This window comes from Erpetoichthys calabaricus, chromosome 6 (assembly GCF_900747795.2).
Source record: "Erpetoichthys calabaricus chromosome 6, fErpCal1.3, whole genome shotgun sequence".
Taxonomy (NCBI): Eukaryota; Metazoa; Chordata; class Cladistia; order Polypteriformes; family Polypteridae; genus Erpetoichthys; species Erpetoichthys calabaricus.
Window position 1 is genome coordinate 141,574,997 of NC_041399.2, and position 24,896 is coordinate 141,599,892.

At 38.2% G+C, this 24,896-nt stretch overlaps 1 protein-coding gene across 4 annotated transcripts in view; it reads left to right on the forward strand.

Annotated features, from left to right (window-relative positions):
• The window catches only part of LOC114653573 (tensin-3-like), a 358,125-nt gene that overhangs the window by 122,509 nt on the left and 210,720 nt on the right, over positions 1 to 24,896 (forward strand). For all 4 annotated transcript variants that reach the window (XM_028803965.2, XM_051929076.1, XM_028803964.2 and 1 more), the window contains exon 2: positions 14,665 to 14,776. In XM_028803965.2, the coding sequence (XP_028659798.2) occupies positions 14,665 to 14,776 (112 nt within the window). The remainder of the gene's footprint in view (positions 1 to 14,664; positions 14,777 to 24,896) is intronic.

The following is a 24,896-nucleotide window of genomic DNA, read 5'->3' on the forward strand; positions in this document are numbered from 1 at the left end:
ATTCTACAGAGGTGTTTATTTTGTACTTAGGTTGTTTGTGTTACTGGTACAGTGAAGCAGGGTGATCCAGATGAAACCTCACAGAGAGGAGGTAGATTAGTGTACCGGTCTACTAAAATTCTAGAGTATGTTTGGGTGATTGGATTTGGCTAAATGCCCTGCAAGAATAAGTGATTTGAACCCTGGGTGGAAATATAAAATGCCCCTGCAACAAGCTACATAGCAGGTGATATAGCACTTGATAGGGATATAGTATCCCCACAACAAGCTGTAGAGTAGGGAATGTAGCCCTTGATACAGATTCCTGCCCCATTGTTCAGAAAGAGGGCATTGGAAGAGTCAGGGTGCAAGGTTATCAAAGACAGCTAGAGGGAGCTGTTGCCTGGTATCCCTATAGGAAAATGAAAGTCACCCCGACCTTTGAATTGGTTTTGTGTCTCAGATGGAACTGACCCCAACAAGTGTATTAAAGCCATTTTGCAGCAGAGATTACTTTGAGTCTAGAGTCAGGAGGAGAAATAGGGGTAAAGTTCAACTGTCAAGAAGGAAGAGCCAGGGGTGAGAGAAATGGAGTGCTTTGGTAATACTGTAAGGCTGGTAAATGATCAGCCTACCACCTTTTGTAAGATATGATTTTAAGACCTTCCAGAGATGATCCAGAGTGGCAACAGGGTATGTTTTACAATTGTGTCCTTTTTTTTCTCTGTTTTCTGTAACCGTCCATTCTAATAGTTATAAAGGAAGCATTTTGTAAATTTTAGATTTTTTGCTGCTCTGTTGGTGGAGAGTCCTTGTGAGACCAATGTCTACCGTTACAATGGCCAGGAGCTTCATGAATTTAAAAATGTAACTAATGCAACTAGACGTTGTTTAAATTTAAGGGAGGCGCAATGTTCAATTAACATGCAGACATTTTTATAAAAAATCTGCGTGGACCCTTGAAGAAAATGTAGACTCTGCAACTGCACCAGAATTCAAGTTTGGTCTGCTGAACCTGAGAGTAGCAGAACTGCTCTATTAAAATTAATGTATGTCCTTGTTTTCTAATAAAAATGTATTATTAGGATTCCTAAAATCTAAAAACTCATTCCATCTACTACCTCCGAAGCAGTATTCAGATATTTTAGAACACAGGCTGTTTTGGCAGTCTTCATTTTTTATCATTGTAAGCCCAGCCAGATTAAGTGGTGCAATGAAATGCTGAATAATATCTGCATCCCTTTCATACAAATTATATACACCTCTAATGCTCACGCAACAGATGGAAAAGCTGCAAGCCTTTTCAGTTCTCTAATTGGCTGTCTGCTCTTTTTGATTTCAATAATATAGAATACACTATTCTGTGCCTTTAGAAGTGTTGAAGTCTCTCATTTTAAAATGTTACATACATACCATGAAAGCAGCTTCTTAGATTGTCCCTTACTGAAATCGTGCATCAGCTTGTCAGTATCTATTCTTATAACAAGAATGTATCGTTATAAGAATATTTTAGTGAGTGTTAAACCACAGATATCCATAGTAGCAAAATATCCATATTTTGACAGTATAGATAGCCTCATTAATATTGTTTAAGTAATGTTTAGGTCATGTTGACTTCTCTGCAGGCCTGGAAACATTCAGGGATCCTTCGGGAAGAGCTAGAGTCTGTTGCTTGGGTATTTTGATTTAGAGTTCTTAAGTACGCAAGTCCCAATAGAGGGTGAACAGTCAACTTGACCCCAGTTAGTCACAAAAAGGGCAACAAAGAATGTTTAATGATAATAAGATTTATTTTACAAAAATGATCTGTAATAATTAAAGCTGCCAAAGGGCGCAAAAGGAGTTGCCAGCAAGGCAAAGGCAATCCTAAGTCTCTATTGGGCTGAGGGCAGTCCCTTGACGGTGATGGGCAGGTGTCCCTGCTTCTTTGAGAATCACCCATATTATCATATTGAAATAAATTGGCTAAAGAATCAACACTGTTAACATAGAATAAGAACAAAATAAACATAAAAACTCCACCTGGGGTTGGAACCATGGCTGAAATATAACAAAGGGAAAAGGAAGTCTAGTTTACCCTATTTATCTTGTTGCCCATGCAGTCCTCATTAAGAGGAAAGATGTAAAAAAGTGAAATTGTTGTGATGTTGCAATACAGTTCCTTACAAGCAGTTTGGGTTTGCCTTGCAAATATATTCATACTTGAAGTCTTCAGATTTGTGAGCCTTTTTATAACATTAACTCAAGATCTGTCTTCATTCAAGTTTATAAACTAACGAACCCTGGGAGGATATTCAAATACAACAGTGAGAGAGGGAATATAGGAGACATTAAGTCATTGAAAAGATGCTTAATTTTCTTTTCACATTTCTCTGAAATCATTGTTCCTCAGTAAGCATATTAAGCTTATGAGGTCATATATGAATATATGGTTATAAAATCATTTTTCATCTCTTTATTACTGGGCCATATTTTAAGTAGAGGGTTTTCTATTGTTGGATACAGGCCAGGTAATCGTCTTCCGGGCAGAAACCACAGAGCTGTCTGCCTAAGCAAGTTTGTGAATCATAACAAAACATACACAAGAAATAGCATTCCTTCAATCGTGCTTGATCTGACAGCCATTTATTGACTATGCACACATACAATTTTTAAAAATAATATTCCATCATTCATGCTAATGACAAGCATGCCATGTGCCTTTTGTTTTCTTGATACAGTCACTTCAATGGTGGGTACTCATAAAAAATCAATCAAATATCTTAAAATTGTGTGATTATTTGTTGAATTTATAGTAGTAAGTGGGCCCTGTTATACTTTATTGTCTTTGTAATATTCAATAATCAGTATGAATTGCAGAGGAAAATTAAATGGCCAGGATCAAAACAAAGGTTTGGGGTTCAAGCCCGTAGTCCAGTTTAATATGTAGGATAAATTCATGGAAAAGAAAAATTCACTAGCAGGTATGAAAAATAGAGGCATCATTTTCTTTAAATATAATCACGTTGAGGGAAGCTCTGTCCTCCTCAGCTGCACAATCTTATTGAATAGTGAAGTCTGGTGGCTTTTTCCATATCGTGTGAAGGGGTGGAGCTTTGTGTGTAGAAGCGGAGACTCTGTTACTCAGCCTCTTGTCAGAGAATCTCTGAAATGTGGGTGAAAACGAAAGTGAGGTTAAAGACAGTACCCTCGTCTTGTCAGGGTAGTATTGTCTACCTTCTGCCTTGAGGATGTGCTCGTCCTTGACACAGTATACAGCTCTAAATGAATGTAATATGTGAATAGTACAACATGCATGAAGGTATGCGTTAAAACATTTTATTTTAGATCTGTATTTGATTTTAATGCATTTGATTGTATACTTTGCATTGCTTATTCTTTAAGTCTGTAATATTAAACCACTGCTTACAGTGGTGTGAAAAACTGTTTGCCCCCTTCCTGATTTCTTATTCTTTTGCATGTTTGTCACACAAAATGTTTCTGATCATCAAACACATTTAACCATTAGTCAAATATAACACAAGTAAACACAAAATGCAGTTTGTAAATGGTGGTTTTTATTATTTAGGGAGAAAAAAAAATCCAAACCTACATGGCCCTGTGTGAAAAAGTAATTGCCCCCTGAACCTAATAACTGGTTGGGCCACCCTTAGCAGCAATAACTGCAATCAAGCGTTTGCGATAACTTGCAATGAGTCTTTTACAGCGCTCTGGAGGAATTTTGGCCCACTCATCTTTGCAAAATTGTTGTAATTCAGCTTTATTTGAGGGTTTTCTAGCATGAACCGCCTTTTTAAGGTCATGCCATAGCATCTCAATTGGATTCAGGTCAGGACTTTGACTAGGCCTCTCCAAAGTCTTCATTTTGTTTTTCTTCAGCCATTCAGAGATGGATTTGCTGGTGTGTTTTGGGTCATTGTCCTGTTGCAGCACCCAAGATCGCTTCAGCTTGAGTTGACGAACAGATGGCCGGACATTCTCCTTCAGGATTTTTTGGTAGACAGTAGAATTCATGGTTCCATCTATCACAGCAAGCCTTCCAGGTCCTGAAGCAGCAAAACAACCCCAGACCATCACACTACCACCACCATATTTTACTGTTGGTATGATGTTCTTTTTCTGAAATGCTGTGTTCCTTTTACGCCAGATGTAACGGGACATTTGCCTGCCAAAAAGTTCAACTTTTGACTCATCAGTCCACAAGGTATTTTCCCAAAAGTCTTGGCAATCATTGAGATGTTTCTTAGCAAAATTGAGACGAGCCCTAATGTTCTTTTTGCTTAACAGTGGTTTGTGTCTTGGAAATCTGCCATGCAGGCCGTTTTTGCCCAGTCTCTTTCTTATGGTGGAGTCGTGAACACTGACCTTAATTGAGGCAAGTGAGGCCTGCAGTTCTTTAGACGTTGTCCTGGGGTCTTTTGTGACCTCTCGGATGAGTCGTCTCTGCGCTCTTGGGGTAATTTTGGTCGGCCGGCCACTCCTGGGAAGGTTCACGACTGTTCCATGTTTTTGCCATTTGTGGATAATGGCTCTCACTGTGGTTCGCTGGAGTCCCAAAGCTTTAGAAATGGCTTTATAACCTTTACCAGACTGATAGATCTCAATTACTTCTGTTCTCATTTGTTCCTGAATTTCTTTGGATCTTGGCATGATGTCTAGCTTTTGAGGTGCTTTTGGTCTACTTCTCTGTGTCAGGCAGCTCCTATTTAAGTGATTTCTTGATTGAAACAGGTGTGGCAGTAATCAGGCCTGGGGGTGGCTACGGAAATTGAACTCAGGTGTGATACACCACAGTTAGGTTATTTTTTAACAAGGGGGCAATTACTTTTTCACACAGGGCCATGTAGGTTTGGATTTTTTTTCTCCCTAAATAATAAAAACCATCATTTAAAAACTGCATTTTGTGTTTACTTGTGTTGTATTTGACTAATGGTTAAATGTGTTTGATGATCAGAAACATTTTGTGTGACAAACATGCAAAAGAATAAGAAATCAGGAAGGGGGCAAATAGTTTTTCACACCACTGTATATGATTAATAAACAGGTGTTGAATAAACAGTAAGCTTGATTAAAGTAACTAGAAAACAGTAAAACAGATTTTTTTTTTCTAATTTTGGTTAAAATTGAAACCACAGTTTTTGAGCAAAACTCAATTTTTAAAGTTTATTTTAAATAAAGTAATGACAACTACAGTTGTAGTAAAGCGAAAAAAAATATTGTAATCAGTGTTGCAGATTCTTTCATCTGTTTTCTCTTGTGAAGTCCCTTTTACTCCTCAAGTCTTCCTTCTCCTGGTTCTTTCTGTTGTCTTCCTTTCCTCTATCTAGGAGAGACTCCTGTCTTTGGACACAATTATCTTTAGCATCTTATTGGAAATCCCCTGATTGTCTATCCCTCATGTTTATTATATAGTGCATCCTTTTTCAACCAATGATGATTCGTTGTATAAATAATTTTTTTAACATGTCATGTGGTTGTACCCTTTCCCTTTGGGACATTCAGATCACACTGCTTTGTTCACTATTTCCACCTACACAGTGATATGGAGTCGGTGCTGGATGGATGTGGTGGAGTTTTGGTCATCCTTAGAAATTTTTAAATGGTTCAAAGGTATTTTGCACTACTCTTTATTCATATATATATTTTAAAAGATACTATAATAAACTAACTGAAAAAGGCCCTATATGCACTACAATTTACATTTTATAGTATATTTGTAAGCTCAGTTTATTCAGAACATTGCAATATATTCATGAAGATTTGTATATAAAACCATGTACTAACAATAATAATGTGGAATTATAATTTTTTTTTAATGTTTTACATGTTTACATATTATAAATACTGGTGTTAGCTTATTTGTCAATTCTTCATTTCTCTGTGCATGAGTGTGGGTGTCTTTCTGAATGTGCCCTCTGATGGAATAGTGCTCTAACAGCAACTGGTTCCTGCCTTGTGCCTGATTTTGCTGAGAAAGGCTCTGCCTCCCTGCCACAATCCTGAATAGGTTAAAAAAACGTTTGAACCTCACGTGTTTTTTTGGTGATTCGCGCAGGTTTTTATTGAAAGATGAGGAAGCAGCTTAACAAAGGTTATTTGCCACCAAAGATTATATTTTTTGACTGTGGTATACTGAAAGCATTACATAAGGATAGGTGATACTAGTTAGCTTAGAGTGTTCCCATTTAATCCTTAAGAGCTGAAGTGGTGTACAGTGCAGTGGTGTTCTCATACCCATAATGTATCCATATGCTGTACTAAAATTGTTTATTCTGTCCATAAAATGTTTTTTTTAGCATTTTATTTCTTTGTATACATACTTTTCTTTCCATAGCAGTTTGCATGTTTAATCATTTCTTCAAATGAAATGAAGGAAACATCTGCAAGTACCCACCCTACCATTTGTGCTGATTGTGAGGAAACAATTTCTTTTTCAGGAATTTGGCAATAGAGAGCCTGTAAACAAAGTATGTAACAAAATGTATTAAGGAACATGTTGCGTCAGTAACTGCAAAGCTTCAATGACTAATAGTCACGGGCACCAATTCTTCCATTTCGTTAGGAAGTTTTAAACACTATACTTTATTATTCATTAAACACTTTTGGTAACTTTTCTTTCTTCATAAATTTTCTTTGACCTCAAGTTAAAGGATCTTTGCAGTTTCATATATTCCTGCCATGTTTTATCTTGGTAGTTGGCTTGATGCTTATTGTATTCATCTCTTTATTTATGCACATATATATATATATATATATATATATATTTTTTTTTTTTTAGTTCTTTATTTCGCCTTATACATTTTCTTGTATTAGGGTTAGTTTTCTCATACCCCCCTTGGGGTCAGAGTGCAAGGTCAGCCATTGCACAGCCCCCCTGGAGCAATTACTGGTTAAGGGTCTTGCTCAAGGGCCCAGTAGAGTAGGATCTCTTTTGGCAGTGACGGGGATTTGAACCGGCAACCTTATGGATACCAGCATAGATCCTTAGTCTCAGAGCCACCATCATGCAAAAACTGAAGATACTTTTGATTTTTTAGAGGATCCTCTTTAATTATTCTGTTTTTTCACCTTTTTTTAAACTTAATTTTGTAAAAACAGCTGAAGTGTTAGAGCTTAAACTTTATATGTAATTCAAGTGACTGTTAAACTCCAGGAAGCTCGAACTTAGTCTTTATTACCTAGACCTTTTGCCTTTTATTTGGCAAGCTTTAAGACTTCATGACAGGGTCCTGCTTCTCTATGACTTTGCTCTGGATGAACAGGTTTAGAAATGGATGAATGAATATTTAACCTTAGACAGTTTGCAGTTTCACTGTGTGTCAGTAGACAAATGATAAACAATGTACTGACAGACACAATAGGCTTCTCCCCAACCCTAGATTTCTGGTCTGCTCACAGCATTGAAAACATGTATTATATATGTGTACTATAGCATTAGACCGCAGGTGTCAAACTCAGATCCTGGAGGGTCACAGGTTTTCATTTCAACCAGTTACTGCTTCTAATTGAACTTCTTTTTCATTAATTCTGATTGATTTTCTTTTTAACATTTAGAAAACTTGCAGTACTAAAAGTGCAGTTGTGTAGTTCTTGGTTGCGTTGAACCCATTGTTGAGAAAATTCTGAAAACCTATAATGTAAAAGATATACACACCATTAATATAGAACTTGTTTGTAAAATTTTGCTGTGGAACATCTCTGTAATGAATTTAAATAACATAGTACAGTCATTAGTATTTGGGTGCTGTTACAGCTTGAAATATGTGACAAATCTCTTTATTCATGAAATGTGAGGTTTATAGTAATAATTCAGGCTTTCATGGTTCCAATTTCTTACAAGTTGTTAGTATTATTTGTTTGTTTTTCAAATAGTATTTGTGTCCACTCTCAAAAATATCTCTGCACAGTGGCATGCCTTTGCTAACCCAGTGGATTCTTGCTCTTTTATGTAGCTTGTTGTCTTTAGAAGAATAGCTCACTTACAGTAACTGCACTAGTTAGAGACTGCGTGACTGTGGCAGAATCATTGTTGTTATGGACTGCCCTGCAGCTTGCGCTGAAGCTGCTCAATTAAATGCCAGAATACCAGCTTATACTGTCGCTGATTCAATGATGAAGTCACTTACACACTGATTTTGCTTACCGGTACTGTTAACAATATAATAGAGAAATCAGCAGCAAAATATTTTCTGATAGCATTCACTGTGGAAATCTGTATGCCGACAAAGTTCACTTTGAGTTTGTTTTTTTATGATTTTCACATTTTATATCAAGTAATGTAGTGTATAATTTCTTATTCCTACAATTATGCAAGTATGTATATTTTCTGTAAGTTTGACATAATGTTGAGTAGTTAATGCTTCTTCCATTCAACAAAATAGTTGAAATCCCAAATACACTTTGTTCATTCTCCCGATGGCTGCATGACTTAGGTTGATTGGTAGTTGTAAATTAGCCTGGTGTTACTAAGTTAGCTTTGCGATGAACTAACATCCTGTAAAAGACTCCAGTGTGCATTACAAAATGGAGGAATAGATGGATGAATATATTTAATGTACAGTGTTTATAGTTTCACCTTCAAATATCTGTGAGTAGCATTACAAATTATGGGTCTCGGGTTAGTTCCCAGCGCTTATGCGGAGCTGATCTGACAGCAATGTACAATACTTATAAAATATAAAAAAATACTTATAAAATACAATACGATCCCTCTCTCACTTGGACAGAAGCAGTGGTGCTGTAAGAATTATGTTTCTAGACTTCTCTAGTGCCTTCAACACAATCCAACCTCTGCTCCTTAGGGACAAGCTGACAGAGATGGGATTAGATTCATACCTAGTGGCATGGATCGTGGACTATCTTAAAGACAGACCTCAGTATGTGCGTCTTGGGAACTGCACGTCTGACATTGTGGTCAGCAACACAGGAGCGCCACAGGGGACTGTACTTTCTCCGGTCCTGTTCAGCCTATATACATCAGACTTCCAATACAACTCGGAGTCCTGCCATGTGCAAAAGTTCGCTGATGACACTGCTATTGTGGGCTGCATCAGGAATGGGCTGGAGGAGGAGTATAGGGACCTAATCAATGACTTTGTTAAATGGTGCGACTCAAACCACCTACACCTGAACACCAGCAAAACCAAGGAGCTGGTGGTGGCCCAGACCCCTCATAGACCCAGTGATCATCAAAGGTGACTGTGTGCAGATGGTGCAGACCTATAAATATCTGGGAGTGCAGCTGGATGATAAATTAGACTGGACTGCCAATACTGATGCGCTGTGCAAGAAAGGACAGAGCCGGTTATACTACCTTAGAAGGCTGGCGTCCTTCAACATCTGCAATTAGATGCTGCAGATGTTCTATCAGACAGTTGTGGCGAGCGCCCTCTTCTACGCAGTGGTGTGCTGGGGAGGCAGCATTAAGAGGAAAGACGCCTCACGCGTGGACAAACTGGTGAGGAAGGCAAGCTCTATTGTTGGCATGGAGCTGGACAGTTTAACATCTGTGGCAGAGCGAAGGGCGCTCAGCAGGCTCCTATCAATCCACTTAATAGTATCATCTCCAGACAGAAGAGCAGCTTCAGCGACAGACTGCTGTCACTGTCCTGCTCCACTGACAGATTGAGGAGATCGTTCCTCCCCCAAACTATGCGACTCTTCAATTCCACCCGGGGGGGGGGGGGGGGTAAACGTTAACATTTAACATTATACATAGTTATTGTCTGTTTTTCACCTGCATTATTATCATTCTTTAATGTAATATCACTTATTGTATCAGTATGCTGCTGCTGAAGAATGTGAATTTCCCATTGGGATTAATAAAGTGTGTGTGTCTGTGTGTCTATCTATCTATCTATCTATCTATCTATCTATCTATCTATCTATCTATCTATCTATCTATCTATCTATCTATCTATCTATCTATCTATCTATCTATCTATCTATCTATCTATCTATCTATCTATCTATCTACAAACCAAGGTTCTGAGAAGTGTGCAGAACTGTTGAATACGAAGCATGAACAAGTTGATTCACAAGGAGCTGTTTCAGCTTTTAACAAACTTTGGGGTGCAACAACATTGAATTTGGTCCTGTCAAAGCAGAGCTTATCACAATGGAAAAGAAGCTAATAGACAAGGAACACCAATCCAGAAGAAATGAAATAGGAAAAACTAGCTTATTAGAAGTGGTTGAAGACAATTGTGTTATAGGTGTTCTTGCCAAGTGTAGTGGTTTCCCAAATTGGGTACTGAATGACTAGAGATTGTGCAAAGGCAACACTGTTAGTCTCATATTCTGACAGTATCATTCAAGCCTCCCACTTTATATCACTAGATTTTTGAACTTCACTTGCAGACAGCAGGTGTTAAGGTGTTCAGTGCATCAGAAACTGAATTCATACATTGACAGTTTCTGTTATTCTCTTCTGTGTGGTTAATTTCTGAAAAGGTTTAACTTGAAAATCAAGAAAGCCAATGCTTCCAGTTTGTTTTAAGTGGACCAGTTTAAATTCTAAATATTTGGATCATGGTTAATTTTATATTTTAATTTGTACATTTTCTTCGTTATGTTAAAACAAAATTTTTTTTTTTTTAAAAACTTCTTCCTCATCAGATGCTAATGTTGTAAAATAAGCGCTTGCATTTACAAATGGTGAAAATGGTAAAATGTGCTATTATTGAACTATTATTTATTGTTGCAGAAGAACACTACAAACTGAAAGAATTTTGTGTTCCTGGCACAGTGCAGAAATGAGTTTATGAACAAGTAATCTCTTAAGATCAGCATACTTTTGAAGCAGGAATCTATTTGCTATTTCAGTATGAAGATTGCAAATACATTTTCTCATTTGTCTTTTCAGGATCCTTGTCTTTGTTACTAAAACATGTTCTGCCTTTATTAATACAGACATGAAAAAAATCAAAAGTGGCATTGTTCCCCAGTTATTGTAAATATTATCAATGAAACTAGTACTCTTCTGCAGATATAGAGATATTCATGACTTGAGTCAATTTATTTTTAAACTGGTTATATATATGGTGGCCACATTTATGGACAGTAATGTATATAGTTGGGTGGTTAAAGTCAAATTGACTGTCTCACTGACAGAACTACCCCAAGTACATCACTTAACCTGCATGGAAACACTGGACATAAACTCTCTCAATAAAGTGTATTAGAATGGTACTAAATGGGAATGAAAATCCTGTTTTGCTTGAACAGCACGTATCAACTAGTTTCAGACCATTATATTAACACCAGTAATGGCGCACTGCACGAATACACTTGACTTGAGCATTCATAGTTTTCATACTCTTTCTCTGTACATTTAGCATTAGTTTTCCTCAGAGGTTGATGCGCTGGCTGCTTCCTGAGCAGCTCTTCTTTTCTCTATCCTAGCGGCCTGCTTCTTCTCTTCTTCCGTCGGCATCTTTTCATGTCATAACTGATTAAGTCAGTGTTTTGTGTTGCAATCACTTAGTACGTTTTCCTTAATTTTTCACTTAAGTGTTCAATCTTCCTCAAAAATGATTTAACATATGAAGAGGTAGGCGAAGGTGGTAAGGAGGAGAACGGTGCCTGTACACAAGCACCTTACAGCCGCCCTCCTGGCTGCTGCCAGGAGTTGATTCAACAATAAAATAAAATTAAAAATAAAAAGAGGAATAACCTTGGAGGTCAATCATCACCCCGAAAGCAAATAGCAGAGGTCACATAGTATATGTGTACCAAATTTCAGGTCAATAGTTTGCGAGCCACAGGTGATTTAAAATTCTAGACAGACAAACGGACAGCCACGGTAGCATATTATATAAGAAGACTAGCCGACGCCCGCCATAGCATACGGCGGTGTAAGAATAGGAACAGAAAACGGTGAGAAAGGAATTCAGAAATCAAGAAGAAATAAATACTTCTTGAAAGACGCAGTGTGCATGTAGAATTTCAGGCCAAGCAGGATTACATGTGAAAGTGATAAATAAATAGGGCTTTCCGAATTTACGTACTATGGCCATGGTATCCTGATAGTTTTGTTGCATGTATCTTGGACTTCCTGGAAATGTGGACGGTAATATGATCATTTTGCCTACACGTACGTTGTTATTTTCAGCGTTTGCTTGCAGTGTGTCTGAAAGTCCTTTGTATTGTTCCATGCACAGATCTTGTTGATGTAATCTGAGATAGTTGAGACGTGCGGCCTCTGTTTTAATGTACACATCTACGACGTACTGTTGGAATAGTTTGCCGCTGGAGTGCAAAATACTAAATGTATTCCTCATTGCTAATCTGTACGCGTAAAATTGGCATTGAGTAAGCCTTATTCGCTTGGCGGTTCTTTTATCGGGAGGATGTTGTAAATCTTGGTGCCAGCCAATGTCTCCATAAGGGAATAAAAGTGGGTAAACCACAGGATCGCAATTCATATTGAGCGTGGAAATCTTTTTACAGGAGTTGCCTATGGGATAGATGCAAATGTCCCTTTTGGCAGGCGGTTCGCTGTCTTCTCCGACGAAAATCGCTGTAACATCGGTGTGACATGTCGAGGCCTTGTATCGTCGGAAATCCTGCGTAGGGTTTTCCTTGAAAACCATTCGTACAAATGCTGTTGGATTGGACTGAGCGATTTCATGCATGTGCTTGTATGATTTAGCGACGGAGTTGATGGTTCTGAACATGGAATCTAGCTGGAGAAGTAAATTTTCGCTGCATACAGAGTTTGCTTTATTTTGTAAACGCACATCAGTAGCTTGCACTGTGTCAAAAACATACAACTGTCCATATCCTGAAGAGGTAGAAGTGTTGGCGTATAGTGGAGAGATTTGGCAATAAGTTTGCCCGTGTATTTTAAAACAGTATGGTCCGTGGCCAGGAGGTTGAGTTATCTGTGCACCCATGGAAGCAAACGCTAGAGAAGAGTTGTATTCTTGAATGTGTTCACGATAATTTTTAGCTTCTGATGTTTGCTGTGTAAGAAGCTGTTGTAAAGACACAGGTGGCTCCCGCAAAGGTGGTAAAGCTACTTTACCGTTGTGGCAGCACCTCGAGTACTTGTTGAATGTATTACGCTCAGCAGGCCAGTATAGTGCATGACATGGAAGAGGACGAATAGGAATCAAGAAATGCCATGTCGGCTGTGTGTGGGCGTGACCGGTTTTGAAGTGGAAGCGGGACGAACCAGAAGAGAAATATATATGAGATTATCCTTTCTTTAAATTTAATACTCAACCATATTTTAATTACACTTGACCTAAAGACTGTGTATGCGGTTTTTTTGGGAAGGGAATTGGAATGGTAAAATATTAAAAGGCTAAATATTTAAAGCGCTACTAAATTTACATTTGCAAAACAATTTAGATGAATTTATGAAGTGCATTTAAACAGCCAGTTCAGATATTTTTATATATAATAGAAGATAGCACTTTATTTGTTCCAATTGGGAAATTTAGCTTTTCATAGTTACTCAATAGATTAAGAAATAATCATTATTAATAATAACAGTGTGCATTTGTGCTTGAAGATTCTTGATGATTTTTTTTTCTGTATACACACATAACTCGGTATATAAGAGGAGAAATTAATTGAGATGTTCATTCTCTGGTCTTTTTTTAAGTATTGATTTCAGACTTAAATGTATTTCATTTAGAGATCTTGGTAAATATGTAGCTGATAAATTATTCTGCTCACATATTACAAAAATGTCTATTTTTAGCAATGAGTGTCTTCTTATAATCTTGCAGCGTTAAATGTGTTGGCTATTGGCATAGGTTGAAGACTGCTCACCCATAGCAAAATATGAATGCAGCCTGTGACTAGCTGAACAGCTTCTCTTCATTGAGTAGGCCTATAAGATTATAAGAGCCTTAGTGTGTTTTCTCTTCCTAAATATAGCATATCCGCCTTATGCCTTCATAAGACAGATGTCTACAAACACCTATTTAAAAATATATCATTGTTGTATATGCATACATACATACATAAACGCAGTATGTATACATATATAAACTAATTTACTCTTTTACCCACTGAGCAAAAGTCATTGCCAGGTTTTAAATTAGTGCATGAGTTTCTAATCACAAAGGAATTTTGTTGACTAATTTACTGACCTCAGATTTTTTGGCTGCACTGCGGTTGTATTCATTTTAACTCCCATGGTTATGTGGAATCTAAAGTGCATGCCTTCTTTAGAAAAGTAAAACAGAATAGTTTATTGTATTGTTTTGTGTTCTGCATATGTCAAATCTTAAAATAGTATTCAAAAGTATACTCGTGAAAAACATGGGTAATCAACTTTTTTTTAATTGGTATGTCCTAAAAATGTTCAAATATTGAGGACAATTTAAAAGTGTGTTAAAATTACCCAAATGTATGCTAGTGTTTATTTTCGTCAAAGTTTTCTTGGCTCTGAGTTTGCAGTGAAGAAGAAAAAAAAATTTGTAGCCACAGAGCAGAAAGAAAGGAAGTCTGAAAAGAAGCATCCAAAAAGTACAATATTTAAGTGATGTAATATTTATAGTAATAATAGTAGTGTAAAAGAAGCACCAGCTTATTTTTTGCTTGGGTTATCTTTACCATTGCTTGAAGAAAAGGGGAAAAAGCATTTTAGATTTGTTTGTACATATCTCCTTCAACATAACACTTTTCACCCTTGCTAACATTATGTCTTTGGTTTTGCTTTTATTGCAGCCTGAGGGATTAGCTTCAAGTTCCCACACTTTCAAGACCAAGACCTTCAAGAAACCTAAAACTTGTGTTACCTGCAAACAGGTCATCACCAAAGAGGGTGTTTCATGTAGAGGTGAGTGATGTCAAGGCAAGCTCTGAGAGTTGGAGGTTTTATAGGGTTGTAATCAATGTGTAAGAATGGTGCAGTAGGAGATACACAAGTGTGTTTGTATTGACCTTTAAAATTTTTCCACTCATCCATTGATTTCCTTATCTTAATCATGCTTAGCCTTGTAGATGTCCAGAGCCAATCCTTTCTGAATATGGCATGAAGCAATACCCTACACTGGACAAAACACCCATCCATTACAGGGCATAGCTTCACATACATTGTCCAGTGAACCAATTTAGAGTCGCCAACTTACCTATTACACTCGTGTTTAGAATGGGGAAGAAATTCCTGACACATACATTGGAACAGAAAGAGTGACTGGACCAGAATTCATCCCCAGTCTTTAAGAGTTGTGAGGCCATGATCTTACAGTCTTCTCTTGTGTGTGTATTTAAATTAAATGCGTAATTAATGTAATTTATAAATAATTTTAATAATTTAGAAGCTGTTTAACATCACAAATAAACATTTATTTGTTCAACAATTGTACAAGGTCTGTAAGAATTAAATCTGCCTCACATGGTAAGATGTCAGCCTATGCCCCATTGGCAGGTAGTGTATTTTATCACTTGATTTAATATTGCTTATCTTTGTCCTTTATTTTGCCTTAAACAGGGAACTGTTGGGGCAGTATAATTTGAAAAGGAAAAAAGCAAAACAGCTGGTTGCCACCTTCTTCTGTGTAAGTCACAGTGGTCAAATCAATTGATCTCCTTGTCAGTAATATATAAGTCACAGATGCAAAAATAAACAAAACCTACCCCTGCATTTTTGTGAAAATCTTTTTTCAGTTCAAAGTTGTGGGGATCCATATCTGATCTCAACAATGTGATACACATTGTTGGAACCAGTTTTGGGCAATGCAATAGTTCATTGCAGGGTAGTCTACTCTTGGGAGGGAATCTAACATGGGGAGAACCCTGTGAAGATCTCAGATCCTAAAGATGTTTGAGAACATTAACATTTTTTATGTTTTTAGTATTGCTCTCCATGTCTGTATTCCTTGAAAACAATTAATGTTATTTTACAAGAACACTTTTATGTTCTGCCAGTGCTGCTTCATATTTGCCAGTTTGTGATATGGCAGTCTCCATTTTAAGGTCAAGGGAGTGTGGTTGCACCCTATATGAACTTTAAATCAAAATAAAAGTATCGATTTCCGCTGTCTATACTGCCACTGATTTTTTGTCCTTTTCGCACAATTGCTCAGACGTTGTTGTTCACTGATTTCTGATATAAACTTGTAACCTTTGCCACCTCTGTCTTAATAAATGGCATATATTTTACATGATGAAGACGTGCTTGTTGGTCAGAGCAAAGTCAGCACAGACTATGACCTGGGGTCAGATTTATAAAACGTGTGTATGCAGCTTTACAAACAAACATCTGGATTTATAAAACAAAACTTGTAGGGAAAAAAAAGTGCATATATTTACAGTAGCTTGGCCCATATGTATGGAACAAATGATGATTCACGCTTATAATCCTATCATCAAGCTGTTATAAGAATGTGTGTTGACATGTCAAACATATTAAACCTCAAAAGTGATAACTATGATATAGAAACTGTACTTTAGTTCCCTTTTAAGAGGGTCAATGCTGACTTTTGCACTGAAGATCTTTTTAGAGTTTATATCAGTTTATATCAGCTCCACGTGGTCACTTCTCACCATTATATGAAAGCTCTCCAAATTCTGTTTCTTCTGTGGCAGTTGAAGTGTCGCAGGAAGCAGATTCCATTTTCTACAGGTTTGATTAAAAATGTTTTGACCGTCTCAGTTACAATTTGATATCACACATTACCTCTGCTGAGGACAGGGAGCAGCAAGACAAAGCAGTGGATACTGCTACAAATGTTTTTGGATGTCATCATTCCACTGTGGGTTTAGTGTGGGATTGGAAAAACTCTACTTCTGCTATAAAGAAAAAAAATGAAGATAAGGGCTACCAGTATTCATAAAAGAATTTATATAAATTCTGTGAAAGCATAAATATTTTGATCTCAAGAGTCTTCTATGATAATGAAATGAATATTTGATTTATTTTAACTGTTTGTGGTGGGGTTGGTGTGTTATGATGTTTACTGTCCTTAAGCATTTTGTTTCTGGTGATGCTTTACAAATGTGGACTTCATCAAGTCAAATTCCATTTAACTGGCATTGCTGTGACAATAAAGTATTTTACATTTGTTTGATGACCTCTTAAATCAACTTCATTAAAAATAAAGAGTGGAGGAGTTGCGGCCAAGTGTCAAGTACTGTCTTAATGAAATTTTAAATCCTGCTTTGCTTCTCTTGGCATTTTCTATCTATTGACATCCTTTAATCTCTTGACACTATTTCAAAACACAAATGAAAAGAATGCCATCCTTTTTTGACAAAAGAGTTAAACAGGTCTTGTTTCTTGTTCCTTTTCAAGTGAGACCCAGGGGAATTGTCAGATTGTAGAAAACATGTTTTAGTCACTCCCAAGTCTGAATCAGTAAGTTCTTCACATTGTAGTGTTGCTTTACCCTTAGGATTATGCTTTGCTGAAGCACATTGATTAAAGTCTTTTCTTGACTTTTGTAAGATTTAGAATGGATAAAGTATTTAAAAGAGACTTAGAAGCTTATCTGTCTTTCATTCAAGAACAAACACTTTATCTAGCTATTAAAAATCTGCCTTTTGTGTGAAGAACCAGGCAACAGTTATGGGCAAGGCCTCTGACTAGCCCACTGTATTTTTGTGAGGATGTTGTTGGGTGGAAAACCGGAAATAGTTTCATGATTGTGGCAGAAAGTCAACATTGCTTTACCCCAGTGTAATACAAATTTAGAATTTTAGGGTAGGCATAAGGCTGAAGCAAGAACGTATAATTGTGAAATTGATCAAGGTCCCTTTTAGTGCCACACATTAAAATGATCAATATATAGTAAATATTAGATATTCCACATATAACATTGTACCAGCATTGAAGCTATTCTTATTATAAGTACCTGGTAAAGATACAAAGTGTAAAAAAAGAACCCTTAGTGCTTCCTTGGACCCTATTTTATGCCTCTGTTAAAACCCTGCATATTGTCCAACAAAACTGAGCCAAAGAAGCACTTAAGCCAAACGTTAAACACATGCTCAAAGTTACTAACTTCAAATTCTTGGTCTCCTGCAATTTTACAATACAATACAATACAGTTTATTTTTGTATAGCCTAAAATCACACAGGAAGTGCCGCAGTGGGTTTTAACAGGCCCTGCCTCTTGACAGCCCCCCAGCCTTGACTCTCTAAGAAGACAAGGAAAAACTCCCAAAAAAAACCTAGTAGGGAAAAAATGGAAGAAACCTTGGGAAAGGCAGTTCAAAGAGAGACCCCTTTCTAGGTAGGTTGGGCGTGCAGTGGATGTCAAAAGAAGGGGGTCAATACAATACAATACACAGAACAGAACAAATCCTCAATAAAAAATGAAAAATGTTTTAGAAGTACGGAGCAGAATTTAACCGTAGATGATATCACATAATAAGATTTAGATAATTTTAGACTCCTGGAGACCTCATCCATCAAGCTGCCTCCCCCATTTGGCCATTCCACGGCTGAAACAGTGTTGGGCCAGCCAATCCGATGAAAGGACCCCTCTTTCTCATGATTCCTGCGATACTCCATCAGGGATGACTTTACCTTAGGCAGGCAAAACAACTTGGCAGGTGGGCCGTGGCACCAAGTGCCACATTTGAGTACCGAGAAGAGAAACAGAATAGGTGAGGGTTAGTATCTAATTCTAACTATCATGTTACTTATGTTTTAGTGCTAATGACTAACAACAGAGATGCAGTATGTACAGTTAATCAGCAGCTCTAGTCAGGATATGCTAAACTGAAGTAGTGAGTCTTCAGCCGGGATTTAAAAGCTGAGACCGAAGGGGCATCTCTTATAGTAGAAGGCAGACCATTCCACAGTTTAGGGGCCCTGTAACTAAAAGCTCGACCTCCCATTATTTTATTAATCCTTGGAACCATAAGCAGACCAGCATCTTAAGATCTTAATGTGCGCTCTGGTTTGTAAGTCATGATAAGTTCAGACAAGTAAGCTGGACCTCGGCCATTTAATGCTTTATATGTTAAAAGAAGGATTTTGAAATCTGCCCTAACTTTACCGGGAGCCAGTGTAAGGATTTAAGAACTGGAGTTATGTGTTTGTGTTTTCTTGTTCTTGTAATAATTCTTGCAGCCGCATTTTGTATTAACTGGAGGCTGTATAAAGAACAGTTTGAACATCCAGTGAACACTGCATTGCAGTAGTCAATCCTACTAGAGATAAATGCATGAATTAATTTCTCAGAACCCTGTTTATTTAGAAAGTGCCTTAATTTCCTAACATTTTTAAGATGGAAGAAACATGTTTTGGACAACTTTGTAATATGCGCTTTAAATGACATGCTAGAGTCAAAGATAACTCTTAGATTGCGGGCTGATTCAGTAAAATTAATTGGGATTCCAACTGAGTTATATGATGACAAAATATTGTTATGATCAGCGTCATTCCCTCCAACAATTAACATCTCTGTTTTATCTGTATTTAAAGACAAGTAGTTCTCATTCATCCACTCCTTTAATTCGCTAACACAACTAATTAAAGACAACATCGGAGAAACTTCATCTGATTTAAATGAAAGGTATAACTGGGTGTCATCTGCATACGAGTGAAAATTAACATTGTTTCCTAATGATAGATCCCAGTGGAAGCATGTAAAGTGAAAACAGTAGAGGTCCCAGTACTGAGCCCTGCGGGACACCATATTGAACTTCTGTGTATAATGATGGAATACTGTCAACACATTTCTGTACATATTGGAATCGATTTGATAAATCAGAACTAAACCAAGCGAGCACGGTGCCTGTAAGCCCAACATCATTTTCTAGCCTGTGTAGTAAAATAGAATGGTCGATGGTGTCAAATGCTGCACTTAAGTCCAACAACATAATTACAGTGGAGTTTCCTTCATCGGAGGATATCAGAATGTCGTTTACAACCCGCGTTACTGCCGTTTCTGTACTATGACCAGTGCAAAAACCAGACTGGAATTTCTCAAATAAATTGTAATGCGTAAGGTGTGACTGAAGCTGATTGGCGACTACTTTTTCTAGTATTTTAGAGAGAAACGGTAGATTTGAAATAGGCCTATAATTATTTAGTATGTGTGGGTCTAGGTCTGACTTTTTAAGTAATGGTTTAATGACTGACATCAGGTACTGTGCCATGCAATAATGAACTACTGATAATGTTTAGAATAGGCGCTGCAAGAACATTCATTGCACTTTTTACTAGTTTTGTTGGCACTGGATCTAGGGAACAAGTAGTGGGCTTCATTTTAGAAATTAAAGTTAAGACTTCCTGCTCAGGTACAGGATTAAAATTACTAAAGTGCTGAGTGCAATGTGAGACAGGGTCTGCTAAGCCAGTATTTGGTTTGTAGTGTGATGCAGAGATCTGGGATCTTATATTTTTAATTTTCTCATTGAAGAAGTTCATAAAGTCTGTACTGCTAATATCTGTTGGTATTTTGCACTGTTGATCTGAATTTCCATTTGTTAATTTAGCCACTGCTCTAAACAGTACCCGAGGATTTTTATTATTGTTATTTATTAATGTAGAATAGTATTCTGAGCGAGCTTTAAAGAGGGCTTTTTCATATTTATTAACACTCTCTGTCCATACAATTTGAAAGACATGTAGCTTTGTTGTTCTCCATCTGCGCTCCAGTTTTCGACACTCTAATTTAAGAGCTCGAGCGTTTTCATTAAACCAGGGAGAGTTTCTATGTGCTTTCATCACTTTTGTTTTAAGGGGAGCCACTGTGTCCAGAGCATCTCTCAAGATCACATTATAATGTGATGTTAGCTGATCTAAATTGTTTTCCACGTTTACATTTGATGTTAACTGATCTGAATGGTTTTCCGCAGTTACACTCGACTCGATTTTAAAATCATGCAAATATTTATCAGCTGTTTCAGTAAAGTTGCCTTTGATTTCTCTGTCTTTGGATGCTTTACCCAGTTCTGTAAAGGAAGAAAGTAATGGAACTTTCCATTGTAAAAAGCCTTACTGTCCCTAGAGCTATGATGAGACAATGTAATAGAAATTAAATAAAGATATTAGGCTATTGTTTTGTCACAAGTGAGAATTTTACTTTACACAACATGCAATATAGCCTGAATGGATTGATTTCCCCAGCTATCGAAATTGACTCTAGAAATATGGAATGTGACCTCTCTGTTGAGGAAAGAACCCAAGCTAGTACAGGAGGTAGAGAGGTACCATTTAGTTGGGCTCACCTCAACATACAGCATGGGCTCTGGAACCAAACTCAGGGACAGGGTCTGGACTCTATTCCACTCTGGAGTTTCCCAGAGTAAGTGACATTGGCTGGGTGTGGGCTTACTTGTAACTCCCAGCTTGGTGTGTGTACATTGGAGTTTACCCCAGTAAATGAGAGGGTTGCCTCCCTGTGACGTCTATTTGGGGTGAGTGCTCTGTCTCTTGTCTGTGCTTCTGTGCCTACAGTTGGTTTAGAGTTTTTGGCCTTGTCTGTAGACCTTGGAGTGCTGGATGGTGCTCTGACTAGAGAATCTGTTGCTCTACTGGCGGACTTTAACGCTTGTGGTTAATGACAGTGAAACCTGGAAGGGTGTCATTGGGAAGAATGGCCTATTCAGTTTGAACCCGAGTGGTGCTTTGTTATTGGATTTCTATGCTAGTCATAGATTGTCCATAACAAACACATTGTTGGAGCAGAACATTGTTCATAAGTGCCCTTGGCACCAGAGCACTCTAAGCTATAGGCTGATGATTAGTTTCATAATGGTGTCATCAGACCTACGAGAATAGGTCTTTCGACGCTCAGGTGAAGAGAGGGGCTTATCTGTCATCTGATCACTGGCTGGTTTTGAGTTGGATCAGATGGCAGTGGAAGATGCCAGACAGACCTGGCAGACCTAAACGTCTCCCCCATCTGGGAGATCTTCAACTTTCTGGGGCCATTGAGCCTGAATAAGCTATGTTTCATGACTCCATTGCTGAGGTGGGTGCACAGAGCTGCAGATATAAGGTCATTGGTGCCTGTCATGGCAGTAGTCTCCAAACTTGGAAGTGGACTCCAGCAGGAAAGGTAGCTGTCAAACTGAAGAAGAAACCCTTTTGAGCTTGAATAGCTTGTGGGAATCAAGAGGCAGTAGTCAAGTATTGATAGGAAAACAGAGCACAGTACGTAAGCAGAAACTGTAGTGTGGGAATGATTTCATGAGCCCATGAAGAATTATTTTCAGTCGTCCTTGAAGTGATTCTGGTGAATTGTCAGGCAACTTCGGAGAAAGAAGTAGTGCTTCACCCATGCGGTTTATAATGGGGATGAAGTGCTGCTGACCTCATCTGGGGATAAAGGTGGGTGGTGGAAGGATCACATACTGGGCCAGTTTGCATCTGAGTGTGAAGCAGCCAGGATGAGGATCAGCACCTCTAAGTTCAAGGTCATGTCTCTGACGGAAAAGGGTGGCGTGCAATCTCCGTGTTAAGGAAGAGGTGCCGCCTCAAGCAGAAGAGTTTAAGTATTTCAGGATTTTGTTCACAAGAGAGGGAAGAAGGAAACAAGAGATCACAGGCAGATTAGAGCAGCATCCACAGTCGTACAAACATTTTACCAATCAGTTGTGGTGAAGAGAGAGCTAGGCCGAAAGGCAAAATTCTCTATTTATTGGTCAAGCTATGTTCCTACTCTCAGCCATGGTCACGAACTGTAGGTAGTGAGCAAAAGAACTAGATCATGGGTACAAGTGGCAGAAATGTGCCTGGGCACCCTAAGCGTGGACATTCAGGAGGAGCACAATGTGGAACCACTGCTCCTCTTCATCGAAAAAAGAAATTTCAGGTGGATGCCTTTCTCAGCAGGTGTTTCAGGCAAATCCAACTGGGAGGAGACCTTATGGTAGACCTCAGGACATGACATGCTGGAGAGATTTTTCTTTTGGCTGGCTTGGGAATGCCTCAGTGTCCCCTTCCCCCCAAAGGAGCTGGAGAATGTTGCAGGGAAAAGAAATGTATGGCCATCTTTGCTTGGACTGCTGCAACTGTGACCTCGAGCTGGATAAGTGGCAGAAAATGGGTGGATGGATGAACACATTATATATATATATATATATATATATATATATATATGTATATATATATATATATATATATATATATACTAATAAAAGGCAAAGCCCTCACTGACTGACTGACTGACTGACTCATCACTAATTCTGCAACTTCCCGTGTAGGTGGAAGGCTGAAATTTGGCAGGCTGATTCCTTACAGCTTACTACAAAAGTTAGGCAGGTTTCATTTCGAAATTCAACGCGTAATGGTCATAACTGGAACCTCTTTTTTCACAATATACTGTAATGGACGGCAGCTCGATGGCCGTGGGAGGAGGAGTTGACTGTCACGTCATCACGCCTCCCACGCAATCACGTGAAAAGACTGTGAACGCAGTAGGGACAAATGAAGGACGAGCCGCAAACAGCGAAGAACAAAAAATTCATTAAACAATTGAGAAGGGAGCGAGTGAAGCATACAAGCATGTTCATAAGGGAAACAAAGCACGGTGTAAAACGTAAGTTTAAATTAAGTTTATAGAAACGCTCCCGCTGCGGATTGCAATAACGTGAAAAGACTGTGAATGCAGTAGGGACAAATGAAGGAGAAGCCGCAAACAGCGAAGAACAAAAAATTCATTAAACAATTGAGAAGGGAGCGAGTGAAGCATACAAGCATGTTCATAAGGGAAACAAAGCACGGTGTAAAATGTAAGTTTAAATTAAGTTTATAGAAACGCTCCCGCTGCGGATTGCAATAACATATTCGCAAGATAAAAGTTTAATGAGAAGACACGAGGTATAAACGAACCACACGCCGTAGCGCAACGTTAGGGGCAACAGTTTCAACCATTCTATGATCTGCCTCTCGCAACTGAAAGACGGCACATGGCGGATGTTAGCCCACTTGCTGACCGCAACGTTAGAGGCTTCAACTCTGGCGCTGACGATATTCGATTCTCGAGAGGGGATGCAGTGAGTGTGTATGCCTGATGAGCCCAGAATTAAGGAGAAACACGTGTCGCATACTCTTTGCATTATTTGAAAGTAAACTATTAAAAACCATTCTATGATCAGCTTCTGGGAACAGAAAGAGGGCACGTGGCGGATGTAAGGCGACTTCCTGACCAACCACAAGCGTAACCTGGCAGGTAACCATCCATACAGTCAGATTGTGATTCAGAAAACAAATGCCATGAATTTAATTACCACGATCTACATACTGTCAAATAAACGAAACACACGCCGTAGCGGGACAGCTGTGAAAAGCGAGGTTCACAAAAAAACAGATCCTTAACAAATTGTTATTGGTATATTTTCGATCCGTTTAAAAAGGTTTTACTTTCTTCTTAAAAAATTAAAAGCAGTACTTCGCCGCAACGAAGCGCGAGAATTTGGCTATATATATCTGCTTCTCACAATTAAAAGAGGGCACGTGGCTGATTTTAGACGACTTCATGACCAAACATAAGTGTTACCTGCCAGGTAGGGTTACCACTTTTAATACAAAAAAATAAGGGACGCATACTGCAGCGGGTGCCACATCCCAGTGCCAACAGTTTGCAGACTCTACTTAAAAGACCCACCCTCCTCACTGGACAGTTAAAAAGACCAATCAAACTAACGATGGCATCAAGTATTACCCAATCAAAAGTAGGAAAGGAGGCATCTTCATAAAATGCGTGTGGGATGATTTGCATGAGACGCTGCTTTAAAAAAAAATGATAAAAAAAATACGGGACAAATCCCGTCCCGTATTGATTCAAAACGGGACGCGCAATTTCATTCTCAAATACGGGACGATTCCGTATTTTAAAGGACGGGTAGCAACCCTACAGTGCCAGGTAACCACCCATACAATCGGATTGTGATTCAGACTAGGAATGCAATGAATGTAATTACCCCGATCTACATACAAGGCAAAAGTTTTGCAACATTCAAAGATGATGGCTTGGGATAAGTACACCATAGAACAT